The following is a 20,623-nucleotide window of genomic DNA, read 5'->3' on the forward strand; positions in this document are numbered from 1 at the left end:
CTGGCTGAATTTGCTTGCTCCAGCATAGCCAGCTGCTGTAGGTCACTGTGGTGGTTGGTAGGCTCCTGCAGCAGCGTCTCCCCTGCCCTATGGCCAAGCATGAGCACTGTGCTCCATCAGACCCCCCACCCTAGTGTCCACACACAAAGCTGCCTTCATGTCCTTGCAGCTGTAGGGGGAGGTGATTTGGGGCTCTGTATAGGAAATACAGGGTATAACCCCTGCAAGCAGCTGTGTAGCCTTTCAGTCTGTTAGGGCGTTGGGAAAAGGTGAGCCCCCCTGGCTGAGCCAGGCACCCGCAAACTCATCTACTTTCCGAGCCGTGCTCAGCTACGTGGTGGCTGGGCAGCGCTCCTTCCCCCCAGCACAACCCTACCCCTCCCGGCACATCTCACACAAGCGCTAAGAGCTGTACACGCTCCTCACCAGCACGGCCAGCGTCCCCAGGGAGCCCCTGGAGCTTTACAAATGGATGTGACCTACATGAGTAACGCCGAGAAGCAGACCCGCAGAGCAACCTGTGCTGCTCTTCTGCCAGAAGCCAGGTTGTGTTTGGAAAACATGAACTTCAATCGCAAATATCCCTGTTACACATTTGCCTGTCGGCAGGCACAGTGTATTTTACAGCATGAATGTATTCATTACGCTATCATTAGTCACGAAGAACAGCCCGGTTAATAATGGAGATCTGTAACACCGGAACAGGGAACCAGCCATAACGAATGCGCTGTTACCGTAAAGCTCTGGAGAGTTTCAGTGCCCCCCTCTTCACTGAGGCAAAGGGAGCTGATGCTGCTCCGGTCGTTTCAGCCAAAACAAAGAGGTGTCACTGGCAGAAGGCATCTTTGCAGACCCGTTGCGTATGCTCCTGACATCTCTGCCCCTGTTATCTAGCCGAATTCTCATCAGGAGGAGCGGCCAGGCTCCCTCACGCCGTCTTGATCAACTCCAGTGATGTTAAAGTGGAGTTAAATTTCTGGTCCCTGTGGGCCTGCGGGAGGGGATGAAGGGAATGTTGGTGAAAATCAGGCATCTACTGGGTTTTGGCAATGGCTTTATAATCCTTATTGTTAGGGGGGAAAAAAAGAAAGTTATGTTAAACAGACTTCAGTGATATCTGACTCTTGGTGAAAGCAATCATCAGCTTTATGGCGTTGGGCCAAGAGATGGGAGAGCCAGGTTGCTAGCTGTACCATCAACTCACAGCACAATCCTGGGATCAGAGCCCCTCACCACCAAGAATTTGGCTTCCAACCCCCTGGCTGCCGTCCGCCCCTCTATGAGCTGCTTTCTCCTGGCCTCAGGCAACAGACACTGCTGACGTACAGCCCTGCAGAAAGGCTTGCATCACCCTTCTTGCCTTCCTGTCTCCAGCACAAAAGCTTCTTAGTCAGGTTTTTTAACACCCTAGCATCTGAAGTTGATTTTTTTTCTTCTTGCACATCCCTCACCATCTAGAGGCATCTGCTTGTGTGGAAATGAATACCCGAGCGCTCGTCCCAGCAGGGACCCGAATGCACAGCTGGGCTGGGTGCTGCATCGGGAGAGCGGGAGCCCAGCCCTGGGGTCAAGGCAGGCAACGAGTTCCCAAGGAATTCAGCTTGCCTGGACCTTGCCAGGAAAGGTTACAGCATGGATGTCTTGCTGGAGATCGTAGGGCCACAGCTCTAAATAATGGGATTTGGGGCAAAGGTTAACAGGAGACATCCCCTCAATCTGGTGGTGATGAGCAAGGCATCTCTGTTCGCTGCCTGGGGCTTTGACCACTGCCCTGTGCTATTTTCAATCAGTCTGGAGTTTGCAGGTCCTTTGGCAGACGGTGGTTGCCAAACCTCCAGAGATGGCACTCCCTTTCTGGTCCACCTCAGCATCTCCAGCCAGCCAGGCTGTGGATGCCGGTGAGGAATACCAGAGGCACCTGGCCACAAGCAATGGCTGAGCGCTGTGTCTGTACGTTGTCCCGTGCAAGGTTGTATGAGCTCCCCTGGGAAAGGGGGCAACTGCTGCAGCCAGTTAAAACCTTGAGCACCTTCACCTTCCTCATTCGCCTGGGCGCTGGCCCTCAGCTGGGTTCCTGGAATCATAGAATCATAGAATCATAGAGAGACCCATTTAACATCAGACCCGAATCAGCTCCCCTTCCTTCCCCCCAAACATTCCTCCCCTTGCATCCAGCCGGGTTTCTGCTGGTGCTCCCCGGTCCGCCCTGTCCCCCGGCACTGTGCCGCCTGCTAGAGGGGCGAAATGAGCAGAGGGGTCCTGCCCCCCAGCACCAAACTGGTGCTTTCCCGGCCCTCCAGCAAAAATGAAGTTACTGGTTGAGCAAACATGGAGTTGAACGTATGTAGCTCTGCAAGCTGGTTTTGTTTATCCTGGAGTTACCCAAGGTGTGAGGCTGGTTCCCACCCAAATCCCCTGAGCTCCCCCAGCCCCAGGTGGTTTCCGCAGCACAAGCCCGTGCGGGGTTGGGAGAGCCCTGCTCACCGCTGGTGTCAGGGCTCGGCTCTCCCTTCTCACCCCCAGTTTCAGTGCCTGCTGCAGAGATCACATCATCTTAGTTCAGAGGGGATAATGGGTGAAAATAGCCCGGAGATACCTGCTCAGTGAAGCAGCCAGGGACCATATATATGCATTGAAAACAAAGCAAAACAGCTGCAAACAAAGTGCAGAAGTTCCTGCAGCTCAGGGTTATCTGCAGGCCTTTCATGTTCAAAGCTGATGGAGCACGTTCATCGCTGTTCATCAGTGGGATGCGAGATCCCCAGAAAAGCAGCATTTACCTGCCTCGACGCTGTTCCCTCTCAAACATGGTCCAAAAAAAGGCAGGACCCATGCATCTTTAATAGAGGTGCTAAATAACTTAGTTTGCTATCTATAATTAAATTACAGTTGGAGAGGCTGAATAAGGAGGTGTCTTCTGCAGGGTGAAGCCTTCTCTTTCCACTTTGAGCCATAAAATTGGATGTCACCATTAGATGGGGGCTTGCCAGTGATTCTGTAATCATCCTCCCAGTAACGATGCAACCCAAATATCAGCCCTATTTTGCCAGCAGAGCAGCATTACCATCACAGGCTTTGATCACCCTTGCTTGCACCCAGAAAGCGCTTGTCATTACCAGTCTGTGAAGCCTCACTGCCCCAGTCTGCCCAGTGCTCAGGCAGTGGTGCAGGCAGCGAGGCCGGGCAGCGGCTGGACCACGCTGGTTCTCCCAGACCCACCATGGCTCCCCCCGGCTCACCCTCACCTGCCCGCAGGGAGCGAGCCCCGGCAGCGGGACGGGGGTGTTGACAGCACATTTCCACTCGGCCGTGCAGACGTTCCCAGCCTGTGCCAAGAGAGCGGGAGAGGCTTAAATAAAGAAAACATTGTCCTGTGGCAAAGCCCAGCCAGCACGTACCAAGATTTCTCCTTTTTATTATTATTATTGTCGTTTGGCAGCATGAAAATGGATTTCTGCTGGGCCTGAATCGGCTCAGCTCAGATCTGTCAGGATTTTTTTCATCCTCATATCCAAGTGCCTATCTGGCACAGAGACTCTTGCCCAGCCAGAGGAGACATTTCTAACGCCATCCTGTCACCACATCTCCCTAACCAAACCAAAACGATCCGTGTTTTTATATTCACCCCAGCAGTCTGGTGTCCAAGGCGCCGGGACAGTTCATGTTGTAACAACAAGGAATTTTCCATCGCAGCGAGCAGGCGTTTTCCCCCCCCTCTTGGCATTTGACATTTAGATTTCCCCCACCCCAGATTTGCTCCAAAGTCTGAGCCTGGTACACAGGAAACGGCAGCTTGAAAGGCAGAAGCTGGAGACAGCCAGACGCTCCCGAAAAAGGCCTTTTGGAGAGAAAGTGCTGACGCAACCCAGTGCTGCCGGCATGCTGCAGCGCCGATAAATATTTGATTTAGCCTGAATAGGAAGGCATCGCACTCAGAACAATTTGAAGAAGAGGGAAGATGGCAAATACGATATTATTGAAAGGAAGATTAGTGCAGTGAGCAATCCTGGCGCTCGCTCCAGTGCGTGAATTGCTTTGGACTGGAGTAAACTGGCGTTACCTGCCAGAAAGGTATCGCTGCCTGCTCTGGGGCCAGGGGGCTGTGCTGCCTGCACCCCGGGGTTGGAGAGACCCTGCTCAGTACAAACCCGAGCAGAGTTTTAAGCCATTGGCCAATATTCCCTGCGTTAGCATGGCGGGGCGCAGCTGGGAGTCAGGGAGACTGCCGGTGCTGTTTGACCGCTGCGCTGTGTCACAGGTTGCTGGGGACCCCAGGAGAGATGCTTTTCTTATCCAACTCTTTCTAATTCTGGCAGATGTGGGGTTTTTTTGACTTGACTGTTTCACATTTCAGACCATTTTCCTTTCATGCATTCATCAGGTCTCACTTTCCATCCACCCCCTTCCAACAAACGCCGGTTTCTGGTCAGACTCTCTCAGTCTTGCTGCTGCCTCTTTCACTTTCTGGTTCCCCTCACTTTTTCTTTAGGCTTTTCCTTGCTTTCATTATCAAGTTGCTTTGGATTTCTGGTTCCACTTAATTCAGCACTAAACCCCGCTTGGGTTCCCTCTCTCGGTCCCCCCGCCGCTGTTTTGGCTCGGGTGGGATGCTACCGGGCTCGAGTGTCCAGCCAAAACCAACTGGAGAGAAACAAAAAGTACTTTTGTTTTCAATGAGCCAGGAGCGTTCTAGATCCCATAAACCCCATTCTTCCCATAGTGCGTGAAGCACAACCTGCCTTTGTTAAACAATTCAGAGGGAAAAAGTCCCCGTGTCCTCCTGGAAATGCACCAGTGGATTCCAGGCTCCATCTCCTTGGGGTTTGCAGTGGGATGGTGCTGTGAGCAGGGTCACAAAGCTGCTGAGAGTCCCAGGGAGCTCTTGGGACTTTGCTTTGTGGATTGCAACCTTTGTATGGGAGAAGGGAACCTCATTTTAAGGATGCCTTTCCAAAAGGAGCATTTTGTGTATCGGCTTTGTAAAGATGGACTTCATAGCTCTCTGGGCAGGAGGCTGCTGAGAAATGAGCTTTAACCATGGGTGCAGAGCAAGTTTGAAAGTCAAACCTCTGAGCGGAGGGCGAGTTGCTGCAGAAACAGCCGGTCCTGCTGCGATCCCGCTGCTCGTGCCAGTGTGGTACTGTGGGACAGATACAGCTGGACCAGGGGACTGATCTGGCTGAAAATGGCCCGTCAAAACCAGAGTGTGTTTCATCGGCTGGCATGCTGGAGGTGGGGACCAGGGAGATGAGCCGGTGATCCCTGGCCGTCCTGTGTCCCCCACAGCCACACAGGGAGGGCTCAGGTGCTGATCTCTGCGATGGGGGGAAGGTGGCACCGTCCCCCCCCCAGCCAAGCTCTGCCAGACCTCAAACGAGCACCCAGACGTGGGGCCAGTCGGTGTGAGGCAGGCAGGAGGTGGCCAAAGCCTACGGGCTCTGCCAGGGCCGGGTTGGTGACCCTCGTTTTGTGGCTCTGCGCGGAGGGAGCCTTGTCGGGTCCCAAAACCTCAGCGGAGTGGGCGCAGAGGTGAGCGTTGTCCCACTGTCCCAGCTGGGAGCACCCGGGGGTGGCAGAATGGGAACACCCCACAGCCATGCTGTGACACCCCAGGGTCATGCTGGGGGGAGGGGCTGGGGTACCCCGGGGTGATGCTGGGGACAGGGGCTGTGACACCTCAGGGTGATGCTGGGGGCAGAAGCTGGGGTACCCCGGGGTGATGCTGGGGATAGGGGCTGTGACACCTCAGGGTGATGCTGGGGGCAGAAGCTGGGGTACCCCGGGGTGATGCTGGGAGCCGTGGAAGATGCTGAGGGGACGTAGCTGGGACTCCGGGAAAACCCCGGGGTGATGCTGCGGACGCCGGGGCTCGGCCGCCTACTCTGCCCGCAGCCGGTGGCAGCAGCAGCGCCCCGCTCCCCCCGCTCCCCGCCTCCTCCTCCTCCTCCTCTCCCAGAGCCAGCCCGGCCGGGGGAGGAGCCGGCCGCGCACAAAACCACCCGCCCGGCCCCTCCGGCCCCCGCACCGGCACCGGGACCGGCGGCGGGGGGGTTGCTCCCAGCGCCCGCCCGGGGCCATGCGCGCCGCAGCGGGACCGGCGGGGCCGGGGGCGGGCGGCGGCGGCCGGGGGCCATGAGCGCGGGCGGCCCCGGGCGCCGGCGGCGGGGGGCGGGGGGCGGCGGCGGGGGGAGCCCGGCGGGGCGGCGGGCGGGGGGCGGGCGGCGGCGGCGGGGCCTGCGCTCCCTGGGCGGCCTGGCCGGGCGGCTGCTCCGCACCTGGGCGCGCCTGGCCGGGGGCCGCGGGAGCCGCCGCGCCGCGCCCGAGGACGATGAGGGCGGATTCCGCGGGGGGGCCGGCGGCGGCCCCGGCGGGGAGCGGCGGCGGAGGAGGGGGTGGCTCGGGGAAGCGGCGGCCCCGGCGGGGAGCGCTGCGGGGGAGCGGCCGCCGGGCGCGCAGGGGCTGCGGAACCACGGGAACACCTGCTTTATGAACGCGGTGGTGCAGTGCCTGAGCAACACGGCCCCGCTGGCCGAGGTGCTGGCGCTCGGCCGCTACCGCGCCCGCGGGGCCCGCGCCGAGGTCACGCACCGGCTGGCGGCACTGGTCCGCGCCCTCTGGACCCGCGACTACAGCCCGCGCCTCTCCGCCGAGTTCAAGGTACGGCCCCGCCGACCCCCGCCCCGGCCGTCCCGGCGGCGACTCCGCTCCCGGCACCTGCTGGCATCTCCCGCCCCGGCACCCACCGGTACCCCCCGCTCCCGGCACCTGCTGGCATCTCCCATCCCGGCACCCACCGGTACCCCCCGCTCCCGGCACCTGCTGGCATCTCCCGCCCCGGCACCCATCGGTACCCCCCGCTCCCGGCACCTGCTGGCATCTCCCATCCCGGTACCCACCGGTACCCCCCGCTCCCGGCACCTGCTGGCATCTCCCATCCCGGTACCCACCGGTACCCCCTGCTCCTGGCACCTACTGGCATCTCCCATCCCGGTACCCACGGGCCCCCCTTACTCCTGGCACCCTCTGCTCCTGGCACACACTGGCATCTCCCACCCCGGCACCCGCCAGCATTCCCCACTCCTGGCACACATCTGCATCCCCTGCTCCCAGCACCTGCCGGCATCTCCCACCCCCAGCACCCACCTGCATCCCCCCTGCTTCCGGTACCCACCAGCATCCCCCTACTCCCACCTGCATCTCCCACCTCCAGCATCCACTGGTACCTCCTGCTCCCAGCACCTCCTGCTCCCAGCACCTATCAGCATCTCCCACCCCAGCACCCACCAGCACCCCCAGCTCCTGGCACCCACCAGCATCTCACACCCCCAGCACCCACCTGCGTCTCCTGCTCTCAGCACCCACTGGTGTTCCCCCACTCTCAGCACCCGCTGGCACCCCCAGCCCCTAGGATCCACCAGCACCTCCCACCCTCAGCACCCCCAGCGCTCCCAGCAACCACTGGCATCCCCCCACTCCCAGCACCTATGGGCATCTCCCACCACCAGCACCCACCTGCACCCCCTGCTCCCAGCACCCTCTCCCCTGCCCGGTCCTCCCCATGGACCCTGCCCTGCCAGACACCCCCCACCCCACTGTTCCCCTGGCTCCTCTACCATCACCCACCTCCCTCCTGCCTTCACCCACGCTCTGCCCTCTCTCGGGTGGGCGAGCTCCCTGCCCCAGCTGCCCCACGGAGCTGTAAGGGTTGGCACCGTGCTGGCTTTGGTGGTGCCACCATGGGATGGTGGCCCAGGAGCCCAACTCGGTGGCCTCAGCCCCATTGCCGAGTGCATGTCACATCCCTGCCGGGCACGTGCCTGGAGTTGGGACGGGGTCAGGGTGCTGGGCGTGGGGGCAGAGCGTCCAGCCTGGCATCGCAGCTCCCCGCGCTCGGGGACGCCTGCCCGCGGGGTGACATTTCCCCAGGGACTTGATGCTTCAATTAAACCGCCCCTGTGATTAAACTTTGCAAAGTGCACGGAGGAGCTGCTGGGAAGTTGGGCCCCTTCCTGGGTCAGGATTTTGGGCAGTGCTGCTGGCTCCTGTGCTGACAGCCAGGCTGGTTCTGTGCGGGCGGGGGCCGGGATACCTGCTGCTCTGCCCCCTGCAGCGAGCGGGGTGCTCGTTGCCTTTGGTTTTCTGACAGCAAAGTAACCAGCTCTCACAGCGCTGGGCGCGGTATTTCTATGCCCTCTGCTGCCAAACACACACGTTCTTATGTGCAGAGCAAAAAAAAATCCTCGAAACTTCCAGCCTTCACTTTGAATTTCCTCCCTCCAGGTGGTTATCTGCATCTTCCACGAATTTCCACCTTTATTTCTTTTTTTTTTCTTTAAAACCTGCCTGTAAAATAAGAACTGAGTCTGCGGCTGGGGTTCAAAGCCCATTGGTGGTGGCCTTACTCCCTCTGCCCCATGGGGTGCTGGTGCTGGTGCTGGTGTAGCTGGAGAGAAGAGTGGAGCTGGGGGCAAGCGAGGCTGGTGTGGCAGTGGCCCCTGGGGATGCTGCAGGTCTGACCTCCATCCTGGCTGGTCCCAGTCTGCATCAGCTGGTTAAAATCCACACAGGTGGTTGGGGTTTCTCCCTCCCGGTGCTGGTTTTGGAGCCTACAGAATTGTCCTTTCCCCCTGGGCACTGGGGTGGAAGGGCAGAGCCTCGGGCAGGGCAGGCAGCACCCCCTCCCCAGCACTGCCCTTGGCAGGGGGCTGGTGGGACCCCCCCTCTGGCATGCAGCTCCATCAGGGACATTGCTGGTCCCCTTCCCTGGTCTCACCTGCTCCACTCCTGTCGGAGGGTGCCGAGAGCCAGCTCCAATGGCCCGAGCATCCTCGGTTTTGGGATGCAGGAGGTTTGCTCAGGGGCTTGTCCTTTCCTTGCGGGCAGGGTGGGCAGCTCCCCTGCCCACAGCCCATGCTTTTGCCTGGCCACAGGAACAGCCCTTGTCTCTTCCAGGGCCTTGGGCGGCTGGGCTGGCACTGCCAGTGTCACCTGGCTGGGGAAACTGAGGCACAGGGAGGCCCTGGGCTGGCTGCTGGTGGTGGGGCAGCACGTGCAGGCAGGGCCTGGGGGAGAGCCACTGCCTGCCAGGTAATCCCGCCGCTGGGAATTGCGTTCCCCGGGCTGTCACAGTGTTGGTGCTGTCAGAGCGCACAGGAAGGGTGACACTGGTGGGTCCCTGCGGGCTGGGCTTTCCCGTATGGGTTTCTTGGGCTGTGCCCTGACCCCTGGCCCCTGGCAAACTGTCCCCTCCTGGCCTCATCCCGGCGGCTGGAAGCAGGGACACCACGGTGATGGGCCACGGGGCTGCTGTCTTGGCCGCCTGTGCGTGTGTCCCCACTGCTCTGCTGTCCCCAGGGTGGCTGCAGTGTCTCCGCAGTGGCGGGACGAGGGCAGGTGCTGTTGCAGGCAGGAAGCAAGGATGGGTTTTTTGCAATGGCTGCTAACGAACCGTCCTTTCATTAGCACCAGGCAGCGTGGGCTCAGCGCCCTCCCTGCCCGTCTCTTGCAGAACATCGTCTCCAAGCACAGCTCGCAGTTTCGGGGCAACGGGCAGCACGACGCCCTCGAGTTCCTGCTCTGGCTGCTGGACCGCATGCACGAGGACCTGGGTGCCACGTCCCCCGCTCAGCAGACCCGCGACCATGAGGAGGTGGGTGACTCCGCTGGGGTGGCCGCACGCCCTGGATCGGGGAGGGGGGAGATGTCCACGCCGGGTGTGCGACGGGGGACTCCGAGATGTCCTGAGAGAGGGTGGGCATTGTACCCCCAGCCCGGTGTGGGATGGGGACGCGGGTGATGTGGTTTGGCCAGTGCGTGGCAGGGAGGCTGGCGGGGTCCGGGTGCTGTAGGGCTGGGCAGGGGGGTTGGGGTGCTGGGAGACAGTGAGGGTGTCAGCAGGAGCCCGTCCAGCTGAACACCCCGGTTCTGGTGGGCACCCTGATTCTTGGGGTTGCTTGCTCAGGAGGAGATCCAGCCCCCGAATCCCTTCCCGCCTCCGGCTAAGCCCACCGTAATTACAGCGCTCATGGCTTTGCTGCTGGCACAATGAGTAATTAAATCTCCTTCCATCCATCTGTGCGCGGGGCATGGCCCTGGCCCTGCCTGCCCAGGCACTGCCTGCAGCCGGCGTTTGTCGCGGCGTGGCCGTGCGCTGCCCCTGCTTTGGGGGTGACGCTCAGCTTGGGCACGGGGGTCTTGGAGCGACGTTGTCCTCCCTGTCCCCGGCTTGGGGCATCGTGGCTGTGGTGACGTGGCTCCTGCCCGAGGGGTGCAGGTCATGGACCCCCCCCCCCAGCCTCTGGCTGGGGACCACAGCTGGACCATGAGCCAAACCGGGGATGGGACACTTTGTTTCCCTGCCCCCCCCCAGCATCCTCAGTTTTGCTCAGCCCTTCACCGCGGTGTCAGCCCCTTTTGAGGTTGCACCCATGTGCCCAGGTACCTGAGGAGGGGGTGGCCCGTAGGGGTCATGAGCCTGAATAAACGGCGTTGATGTGTCAGGATGGAGCTGGGCACACACGCGCCCGTCCTGGTTTTGGGGAGTGTGGGCTGGGGGAGTGTTTGTGTGGATACTGAAGGATGGGGATGGTGGGGCACCAAGGCTTGGCTCCCAGGAGGGCTGGAGGAGGAGGAGACACCTGTCCCCTTGGGTTTTGGGGGGATTATGGGGGCCGTGCGGGGCACAGCCACAGTCCAGGTCCCCTCTCTGCCGCACCAGATGGACCCCAGCCCCAGGCAGACCGTAAGGACATGGCTGTCTCAGCAGGTCCCAGTGCCAGCAGATGGCCTGAGGAAAACCTGCCTCCTGGCCAAATTCCTCATGGATTTTCAGTCTTGCTCATCGTGACACCAAAAACTCCTCATCTTGCCCCAAAACAGCCCAGTCCTTTCCACGACATCTCTTCTGTCATCGGGCTTTGCATGGCCATGGCAGGGGGTGTAAGGTGGTCGTGTCCCGGTGTCCCCCTTCCCTACGGAGCGGAGCAGAGGACTCAGCTTTTCTTGGGGTCCCTGGGGCACATCGTGCCTGTCGAAGTCAGTGCTGGCATCATTGTCAGACCCTGTGGAGAACAGGGAGAGCAGGGCCCGTGCCTCAGTTTCCCTTGTGCAGGGCTCCTCGCCCACCCCAGGGCAGCGTCCGGCCCACAGGAGAGCCACTTTCCCTCGGGAAGGAGCAGCGTGCCACGCGCGCAGCAGCGGGGCTGGTTTTCCGGGTGCCAGCCGTTTCGAGCTCGCTGGTGCTGATGATCTGCGTACGGTTAATTCGCACCCAGCAGCCGAGTTGGCCTCGGGTGGGTGCGCGCACAGGAAGGTGCGCACCCGCTCCAGGAGCTCGTCTTGTGGACACCCGCCCGCTGCAGCATCCCACCTCCGCTCCCACCTGCGCCCCAGCTCCCCGCAGCACGGCCGCTCCCGGCGCCCATGGGTGTGTTTGCCAGCACGGTGGGTGCCACGGGCACGTCTCTGCTGACCACGCAGATGTATGCCCGTGGGCGGTGGGGGTCCTTGGGGAGAAATACTGGGGGGGGGACCAGCTTCCCCCACCCCAAGCTTTGCCTTGCCAGAGGTGCCCACGTGGGGTGGATAAGCCATCCCAGCCCACTCACCCGGGATTTCCCTCCTGGAGCTTTTCAGCCAGACTCGAGTGTGTTTCCTGCTCCAATTCCTTGGTGTCCAGAAGCTCCGGACACCAGGGCTGCGGCTGCTCAGATGGGACGTACCCCAGAATTTCTTCTGGAAATACTGGGCAGGAGTCACTTTGGCACCACCTCCAGCCCATCCCTGTGCCGTGGGGACACCGCAGCTGGGCTTGGTTCACTGGGACGTGTCCCCAACCCCTGAAGGGTGGGGGGATTCACTCCCACACCCCGCTCACCCCCCTTGTCTCTCACCCGGCAGCCTGGCGAGGACGGCAGCGACGGTGCCGGCGGCTCCTCACCGGGCACCCAGCATCCCCGCGGGCAGAGCTTTGTGCAGAGCCACTTCCAGGCGCAGTACAGGTGAGCGGGGAGGGCCAGATCCTGCCCAGCCGGGGCTTTGCTGGCGAGTGGGCACTGGACTCTGCGAGCCCAGGGATGGGATAAGCTGGGAAGCACGCAGCCCTGCGGAGAGGCTCCACCTGTCCATCCACCCACCCATCCATCCATCCATCCCTCCACCCATCTATCCATCCATCCTACCCAACCCTGGGCACGGGAGCCGCTTCCCACGTGGATGGTGCAGCCACGGCTGGGGGCGAATCGCCGAGCAAGGGCTTTCAGGACATTTCTTAGTCTGCTACAATGCCGGAAAATAGTTTTGCCAGTGCCAAAAATCACACAGGGAGAATTGGAGCCTGCATCCCTGCGGCAGCCAGCATGGTGTCCTGCCTGCTCCCCATCCCTGTCTCAGCCCCAGGGCTCCCCATAATGAGCTAGGAAGCACCGGGATGAGGATGGAGCTGGGTTTTAGTTGCACAGTGGTGGTGTTGTCCAGACTGTGCAGGTGCAATGGGGTGGGGGCAACAGGCCAGGCAGCTCTTGGCCAGAGGGGACAAATTGTTTTTAGTACGGATGGATCCAGAGCAGGGCCTGAGCCGCATCCCAGGGTTTCGGTGGGTTCTGGTGTGGGTGGGTGCCTGCTCCTTGGGTGTGAGGGCACAGAGGGTGACATCAGCCCCATCCAGTGTCGCCTCCTGGCAGGGACATGAACCAGACACAGGCAGACCATGCTGGGGTGGTGGCGTCCCCTCAAGGGGACACCCCTTTTACGCTGAGGGTGGTGAACACAGTCCCAGGTTGCCCAGAGAGATGGTGGAGGCCCCATCCCTGGAAACATTCCAGGCCAGGTTGGCCGGGGCTCTGAGCAACCTGATCTGGTTGGAGATGTCCCTGCTCCTTGCAGGGGGGTTGGACTGGGTGGGCTTTAATGGTTCCTTCCCACCCAAACCGTTCTGTGGTTCTGTCACGGGACCCAGGCTGGGGCTGGCCTGCGTGGGGATGCCCCTGCATCTGGGTGATGGGACGCATCTGGCCACCCTGTCCCCATGCCGTGGCATTGCAGGTGTGAGGGACACAGCTGGCACCACAGCTCCTTCCTCCTCTCGGTCACTCCCTCGCCCTGTGTGAAGAAAAGGCGCTTTAATTATCCAACCCTTCCACGTGCCGGAGCCTCTCTGCGTGCAGAAGGATTTATTCATTGGTGTGGCTGCTTCCCGGGGAGCTCAGTGGCTCTTTGATAACAAGGACTCAGGATTTTGATTTTGGTTTTAATTTATTTTTCCCCTTTTAGATGAATCAAAAAGAGGGGGGCGGGGAAAGAAACAAGAAGACAGAATTTAAAAGAAACAGGGGGCTGGCATTAGAGGTTCATTTAAGCCAGGCTTTGGTGGAGCATCTCCTGTGCAATGCTCTGGGAGGTGGGAGCCTCCCCACTGGCCAGGGGACCTGCTCCTCCCCAGTGGCCTCAGTCACCTCAAAGCCTCCAGAAGCCACCCCAGGCTCTGCGAGCCCTTCAGAGGTGGAGCAGGGTTTGGGGGGGTTTGGGGCCACAGCCAAGTGTGGGAGTGGGAAACCCCTCTGCCCTGGGATTTTACTCTGACTCCTCTAGCACCAGGTACTGTGGGCGCCCTTGTTAGGTTTCAGAGTGAACAGACCGTTGGGGTGCACCGGCGGGTAGGGGCTGCGGTGCCTCACCCTGGCAGGAGGCTGTGCAAACCTACCTGTGGGATGACCCGGGACGTGGTACCGGTAGCAGGGCGCTGCAGCCCCAGGGTGGGGACTCTGGGGGTGCCGTCCCCGTGCCGGTGACGTGCCCTGGCCGTGTTTCGCAGGTCGTCCCTGACGTGCCCTCACTGCCTGAAGCAGAGCAACACCTTCGACCCCTTCCTCTGCATCTCCCTGCCCATCCCGCTGCGCCAGACCAGGTGAGCCCGGCCCCGCGCCTCCCCAGCCACTCTCCGGTGCAGTGACAGGCCCGGCCACCGCCCAGTGGGATTTCGGCTCCAGCCAGAGTAATTTGCATATTTTGGGGTAAATAGTGAATATGTGGGGGTGGGTGATCGCCCTGTGCCACAGGAGCCACGTCCGATGGATGTCTGCTACCCTGGTGCTGGAGCCACCACACTGGGATGTGGGTCCCTCTGGTGTGGTCATGAGCAGTGTCGGGTCTCAGCGCGGCACATGGGACTTTCCCCGCTGAGGGTGGGGGGTGTGTGTGTGTCCCTCTCCGGTGTCCCCAGGGCTCTCAACGTCACCCTGGTGCTGCAGTGCGAGCGCTGGCGATTCGTGCGGGTGGGGCTGGCCGTGCCCCTGCTCGGCACCGTGGCTGAGCTGCGGGAGATGGTGGCGCGGGAAGGACGCGTCCCCCCGGAGCAGGTAACGAGGGGGGACGTGGGGCGGGGGGACGCCCCTGCCAAGGGACGCTGAGGGCGCCGGTGCTGTCCCGCAGGTGATCCTGGCCGAGGTGTCCCCGCGGGGCTTCCTGCGCTCCCTGGGCGACGCGGAGGAGCTGGGGGCGGCCGGGGAGGGGGCTCCCCTCTATGCCTTCCAGCCGCCCCCTGCCCACCACACAGGTACCGCCCCCCTCCCATCCCGATTGGCTGGTGGCTGGCCACCTGCACAGCCCTGATTGGTTGGGAGCGGCTTGTGCGGCGCTGGGATAGGAGCTGTGCTGGGGGACGTGGGAGCACGCCCTGGGAGTGGTGGGATGTGGTTCCCCTCGCTGCCATTGGTGGCTGGGAGGTGTGCTGTGATTGGTGGGGAGCTCTGTCCTCTCTGCTGTGATTGGTCAGAGGCAGCTGCACTCCCCCAGGATTGGGGGGAGGTGGCATCTCCGCTGGGATTGGTGGGATCCAGTTTTCCCTCTCTTCTCCTGCTCTGTGATTGATGGGAGACCGATGTGCTCTACTGTGATTGGTGAGAGTCTTCCGTCGCCTCCTGCACCATGATTGGTGGGAGGCAGGGATGCTCTGCTGTGATTGGTGGGGATCTTTTCCCCCTCTCTCCCTGCTCTGTGATTGGTGGGAGATAGGCATGCTCTGCTGTGATTGGTGGGAGGCAGATGTCAGGGATAGGGCTCCGTGTGCTAATTAACGCCTGTTGGTGCTAAACGAGAGCCCCTTGTTACCCACCCTGGTGCTGACGCCCCCCCTGCCCGCAGGGTGCCCCCGCAGCCTGCCCGCCTCCCCCAGGCTGGCCCCGCCGGAGGGGCAGCGCCCCCCACCCACCGCCACCCACTCCTCTGACTGCCTGCACGGGGGGGCGGGCGGCCGCATCCTGCTGCTGCTCTGCAACACAGCGGGCGCCGGCCCCCAGCTCGCCAGGTACGGCCCACGCCTCGCCCACGCGCCCCACTCCCTCCCTGCCGCCCACCAGCGGCGTCCCCCCTCAGCCCCGCGTCCCCCGCTGTGCCCAGGTTCGGGCCACCGCTGGTGCTGCAGGAGGAGCGGGGCGTCTCCTGGGAGCAGCTCCAGCAGAGCATCCTGGCCCAGCTGCGGGCGCTGCTGCGCGGAGAGGTGCGGGCGCAGGTGAGGTGGAGCGGAGTGACGCGGCTGTCCCCTCCTGGGGACGTGCTCGGGCAGGGCTGCTGGCATCTGCCGCCACCGCGGATGGAGCTGTGGGTGGCCGGGGTGTCTCCGTGGGTGGCTGCGGTGGCCCTGAGGGCGCTCATATTGTCACTGCGGGTGGTTGATGGTGTCACCGCGGTGGCTTCCTGCAGTGCCACCCAGCTCCCGCAGCAGAGCCGTCCCAGCACAGCCGCCCTCCCCAGCACCCAGGTGCCACCACCTCAGGGGCGCCAATGTCACCCCGTTGCCCCTTTGCGCCCCGTCCGCACCGCAGCCCGCCGGAGAGGTCACACCCCAGCCCTGCGTCCCCATCCCCACAGGTGTCCCCTGCCAGCCCGGCCACAGGGACCAAAGAAATCTGATTTGGGGGCTTTTTTTGTCCTGTGTCACAAAGCATGGCTCCCCACCGGGTGCCACTGGAGGGCGGGGGGGGGCTCTGCCCCATGCCAGCCCCACAGCCCCCTGTCCCCTTGCAGGGCGCGGGAGCCGTCTTCCGCATCCGCCTGGCCGGGGGCTCGGCCCCCTGCACCTACCTGTCCCCGCAGGACCCCCACCCCCTCTGCCACCCCGCCGTCGACAGGTAAGGGCGCCCGCGAGGACAGGAGTGTCCCCAGCATGTCTCCTAACTCCCCGGGGGTGGCCAGTGGTGGCCACCCCTCTCACCAGCCCCACGTCCCCACCATGGGTGCTGTGCGGGGAGGTGGTGGCTGTCCCCATGTGCCACCGTGGGCTGGCGAGGAGGTGGCCTCATGGGGACGGGGGACGGGGGGGGGTTGGGGGGGCACCTCACCTCGTCCTTGCCCCCAGAGCACTGCAGCTGAGCGGGGCAGGCGGCCCTCCCCACGTGAAGCTGACGGTGGAGTGGGACGTGAGCACCAAAGAGCGGTGAGTCCATCGCACACAGAGCGGGGTGGAGGTGGGGGGGTGGCACACCCCAGGACCCAGGTGACCCTCCCTGACCCCCCGGCCTGGTGTTGTGTCGCACCCAGCCTTTTCGGCAACATCCAGGAGGAGGTGGTGCAGGACGCGGAGAGCGTGCGGCTGCAGCAGCAAGCGCACCGGCAGCAGCAGAGCTGCACGCTGGACGAGTGCTTCCAACTCTACACCAAGGAGGAGCAGGTACCCCGCGCCCTGCCCGCGCCCCGCCCGCGCCCGGCACGGCCGATGCCAGGGGTGGCTTTGGAGGTGGCCATGGCACGCGGTGTCCCCAGCTGGCCCCGGACGACGCCTGGCGCTGCCCGCACTGCAAGGTGCCCCAGCAGGGCACGGTGAAGCTGAGCCTCTGGACGCTGCCTGACATCCTCATCATCCACCTCAAGCGCTTTCGGCAGGTGGCTGAGCACCGGCACAAACTCACCACGCTGGTGAAGTTCCCCCTGCGGGGTCTTGACATGGCCCCCCACGTGGCGCAGCGGGGCCAGGCCGGCGGGCAGTTGTTGGGGCGCTGGGCGCCCTGGCAGCCCCCCCTCTGCCTCCCCCCAAACTGCCCCCGCGACTACCTCTACGACCTCTACGCCGTCTGCAACCACCACGGCAGCATGCAGGGCGGCCATTACACCGGTGAGCGCAGCGGGATGTGGGGGGGCTCGGGGTCTGGAAGGGGCTGGGGGGGGAGGGGGGCACTGCCAGGGGTGTGCCACGGGGCAAGGTGTGGGGCTGGGGGCACTACAGGGTGTGTGGCATGGGGTTGGGGGGCAAACCATGCCGTGGGGCATGGTGTGGGGTTTGGGGGCACCCCAAAGGGTGGGCTGTGGGGCACGGTGTGGGATTTGGGGGCACAGTGTGGGGTTTAGGGGCACGGCCAGGGGTTGTGCCATGGGGAATGGGTTTGGGGGGCCCTGCAGGGCTGTGGTGTGGGGCATAGAGTGGGGTTTGGGGGCACGAAGTGAGGTTTGGGGGCACTGCAGTGGGATGTGCCGTCAGTCACGGCACGGGGGCAGGCACAGGACGGCCTTGCCCCCACGCCAGGGCAGGCAGCATCCTGCACCCCCAGGCCGTCCCCACACCATGGGGCTGGGGGTGGCCTGGGGCGGGGTCCCGGGCACAGCCTGCACCCCCCCTCACCCCCTGTGTCCCCCACCACCCACCCCCTGCCCCCAGCCTACTGCCGCAACGCCCTGGACGGGCGGTGGTACAGCTACGACGACAGCAAGGTGGAGGGGGTGCGGGAGGCGGAGGTGAGCACCCGCAGCGCCTACATCCTCTTCTACCAGCGCCGCAATGCCGGGCACGCGTGGCCAGCCAGCAGCTCCCGCAGGGGTGAGCACCCCCAGCTCCCCACCCCGCACACGCGTGGCACGGCCGAGCGCACATGTACCGGGGGGTGTGTGTGTGTGCACACAGCACAGCTGCGCACACACACGCGTGTGCACATGGACACGCATGCACACCCATGCATGGACAGTATGGCAGGCAGGCATATATACACACACACAGAGCCTTAGCTAAGTGTGTACGCGTGCAAATGCTTGCCTGTGCACACCGGCATGCACAGTGGCGTGCCCAATGCACACGCGTGCACACAGCGTGGTACGTGCATATGCAGTGGAGCCAAATGCGTGTGCATTCAGCACATGCACGCACAGCGCAGCTGCATGCACTTGGACACACGTGCACTCCTGTGCACGGACAGTATGGAAGGCAGGCACACAGCATAGCCAGGTGTGCACACGTGTGTGCACTGGCACGCACAGTGTTGTGCACAGCCACGTGCACGCACATGGCTGCACAGTGTGGCACGTGCAGTCAGATGGCACAGTCCAGTGCATGCAGAGTGTCATGTGTTCACGGACAGCACAGCCAAACGCACATGCATTCAGCACTTGCACACGCAGCATGGTGCATGCACACACGTGCAGAGCACAGCTGCGTTCACACACAGCCCTTCATGCACATCTGTGGCAGGCACACACTTGTGCACACACACAGAGCACAGCCAAGCATGCAGGCATGCAGAAGCATGCCACACGTGCACATGTATGTGCGTGGAGCTGCACACTGGTGGGCACGTGCTGTCACAGAGCACAGCTGGCATGCGTGACACAGCAAGCACACACAGCACGGCGTGCCCGCGCTCGCCATGTGCTTGTGCACACACGCGTGTGCGCGTGCACGCACAGGAGCGCACAGAGCCGGTCACGGCCCCGTGCCCCTTGCTGCCGAGCCCAAGGTGAGGGCACGGCGGGACCCCTCGCTCTGCAGCGGGACCCCTCACCCAGCCTCCCGCTCCCCGCAGGCTCCGCCGCCGCCTCGTCACCCTCCGGTCACTGGCTGTCCCGCCTGGGCGGCAGCACGCAGAGCACCACCGCGGCCTCACACCCCTCGCCCACCCCACCCGCCACCCCCGATGCCGCCGCCACCCCAGAGAAAGGTGATGTTGAGCGCCATCCCCAGCATCCCGCGGTGCCTCCCGCCTCCTCTCAATTTTTAATTGTATTTTTTTATTGCAGGTGGCTTCGAGGCCAGGCCCTTGGTGCGGGGCGTGCAGGGCTGCAGCCTCAGCGTCAAGCTCTGGCCCGCTGGCGGCCCCCCCAGACCCATGCCCCCACGTTGGTCCTTCGCTGGCAAGGAGCGGGGCCGGACGGGGGTCCCGGGGGAGCTGGTGGCCTACCTGGAGTCGGGGCGCCGACCCCGCTGCACCCGCCGCTCTCTCCTCCCGCTTGCTATGGGTGGGGAGAGTGGTCCTGACACCCCCCTGACCCCCAGCCCCCCAAAACAGCCAGGCAAGGGGCAGGAGGAGCAGGGCACCCCTCGAGCCCCCCTCCGCATGCCCACGCTGCGGCGAGCCGCTAGTGCCGGCGCCAAGGGGACGCTGCACCCCAAAAACCAGAGCAGCCCGGGGCGGAGCGGGGAGGGGACGGGGGGGCTCTGCCGCCCCGGGTTGCCACGGATGGAGGGGGACACGTGTGTGTCCCCAGCACGGCTGTCCCCCGGCCCGGCGGCCATGGCGCGCTCGCAGAGCTCGGCCAGCCTCCCCCCGTGCCCCAAGGGGGGCCTGCGGCGCTCGGCCTCTCTGGGCAGGGGCGCGGGGGGTCCCGCACTGCCCAACCAGGGTCCCCCCGGGGCCACGCTGCAGCGGGGACGGCAGCCCACGGGCTCGCTGTGCCGCTCGGCCGTGCCCGAGTCCAGCTTCTGAGCCACAGTGGGCATCCCCACATGGGACAGCCCAAACCAGTGCCAACCCTGAGCTGGGGGCTCCCAAACTGGGGCCATCCTGAATGGGGGGGCTCCCAAGCTGGTGCTATCCCAAACTGGGAGGGTCTCAACCTGAGGGGCTCCTGAACCAAGGGGTCCCAAACAAGGATGTCCAAAGCATGGTTGTCCTGAACTGGGAACACCCCAGCCTGTGGGCACCCCAACCTCGGGGGCACCCCAACCTTGGGGCCATCCCAAACCAGGACATCTCCAAACTGGAGGCTTTCAAACTGGGGACATCCTAACCCAAGGGCATCCCAAACTGGGAGCATCCCAAATTGGAGGCTCCAAACTTGGGGCATCCCAAACCGGGACCACTGCAAGCCAGAGGCTGCCAAATTGGGGCATCCCAACCCAGGACCATTCCAAACTGGGGTCATCCCGAACCGGTGGCTCTGAAACCAGGGCCATCCCAACCCAAGGGCGTCCCAAACTGGGGGCATCACCCACTTGCCCCTTCCCAGGGAGCAGGCAGGCGCAGGCTTCCCAGCTCCGAGACGTGAGAGTATTTGTTGTATCGGGAGAGTTTTATTGAAACGCTTTTTGTTTTCTAAAAGGCGACTATTTCGGGGGGGCGGGCGGGCCCCCCACACCAAGGTCTATGCAATACGCGATTCTTCCAGCCAGCTTTTGTACGCAGGGGCTGCAGCCCCTCCGCCGGCGGTTTTATTAAAAACATCTGAAAGGAGCCCGGTGCGGTGCCTAGGAGCAGCACCCATCCCAGGGGACGTATCCGGGGGTGGGAAGGCCTTCGTGTCCCGTGGGTGGTGGTCCCAGTGCTGCGGTGTGTGCTGTGGAGCCGGGTAGGGTGGGATCAGACTGGCAGTGGGGCTTGGTGGGGTCAGAGGTGGCTGGGTCCTACCCTGGTGTGGTGGCTGTGTGCCT

The 20,623-nt window shown here is 63.2% G+C and overlaps 1 protein-coding gene and 1 long non-coding RNA gene across 2 annotated transcripts in view; one reads left to right on the forward strand and one right to left on the reverse strand.

Moving 5' to 3' along the window:
* LOC147598499 (uncharacterized) overlaps positions 1 to 20,623 on the reverse strand; it is a 201,341-nt gene that overhangs the window by 62,100 nt on the left and 118,618 nt on the right. The gene's annotated exons all lie outside the window — the stretch shown is intronic.
* On the forward strand, positions 6,133 to 19,903 carry USP43 (ubiquitin specific peptidase 43). The gene is made up of 15 exons (XM_086762298.1): positions 6,133 to 6,657; positions 9,509 to 9,649; positions 11,899 to 11,999; positions 13,811 to 13,903; positions 14,219 to 14,354; positions 14,428 to 14,551; positions 15,139 to 15,301; positions 15,394 to 15,505; positions 16,021 to 16,124; positions 16,352 to 16,429; positions 16,534 to 16,663; positions 16,756 to 17,104; positions 17,645 to 17,803; positions 18,780 to 18,914; positions 18,994 to 19,903. Exons 1-15 carry the CDS (start codon positions 6,133 to 6,135, stop codon positions 19,677 to 19,679), a joined length of 3,036 nt encoding a protein of 1,011 aa, XP_086618424.1. The 3' UTR covers positions 19,680 to 19,903.

The sequence above is a fragment of the Chlamydotis macqueenii genome, chromosome 18 (genome assembly GCF_036417535.1).
Source record: "Chlamydotis macqueenii isolate bChlMac1 chromosome 18, bChlMac1.mat, whole genome shotgun sequence".
Classification (NCBI taxonomy): Eukaryota; Metazoa; Chordata; class Aves; order Otidiformes; family Otididae; genus Chlamydotis; species Chlamydotis macqueenii.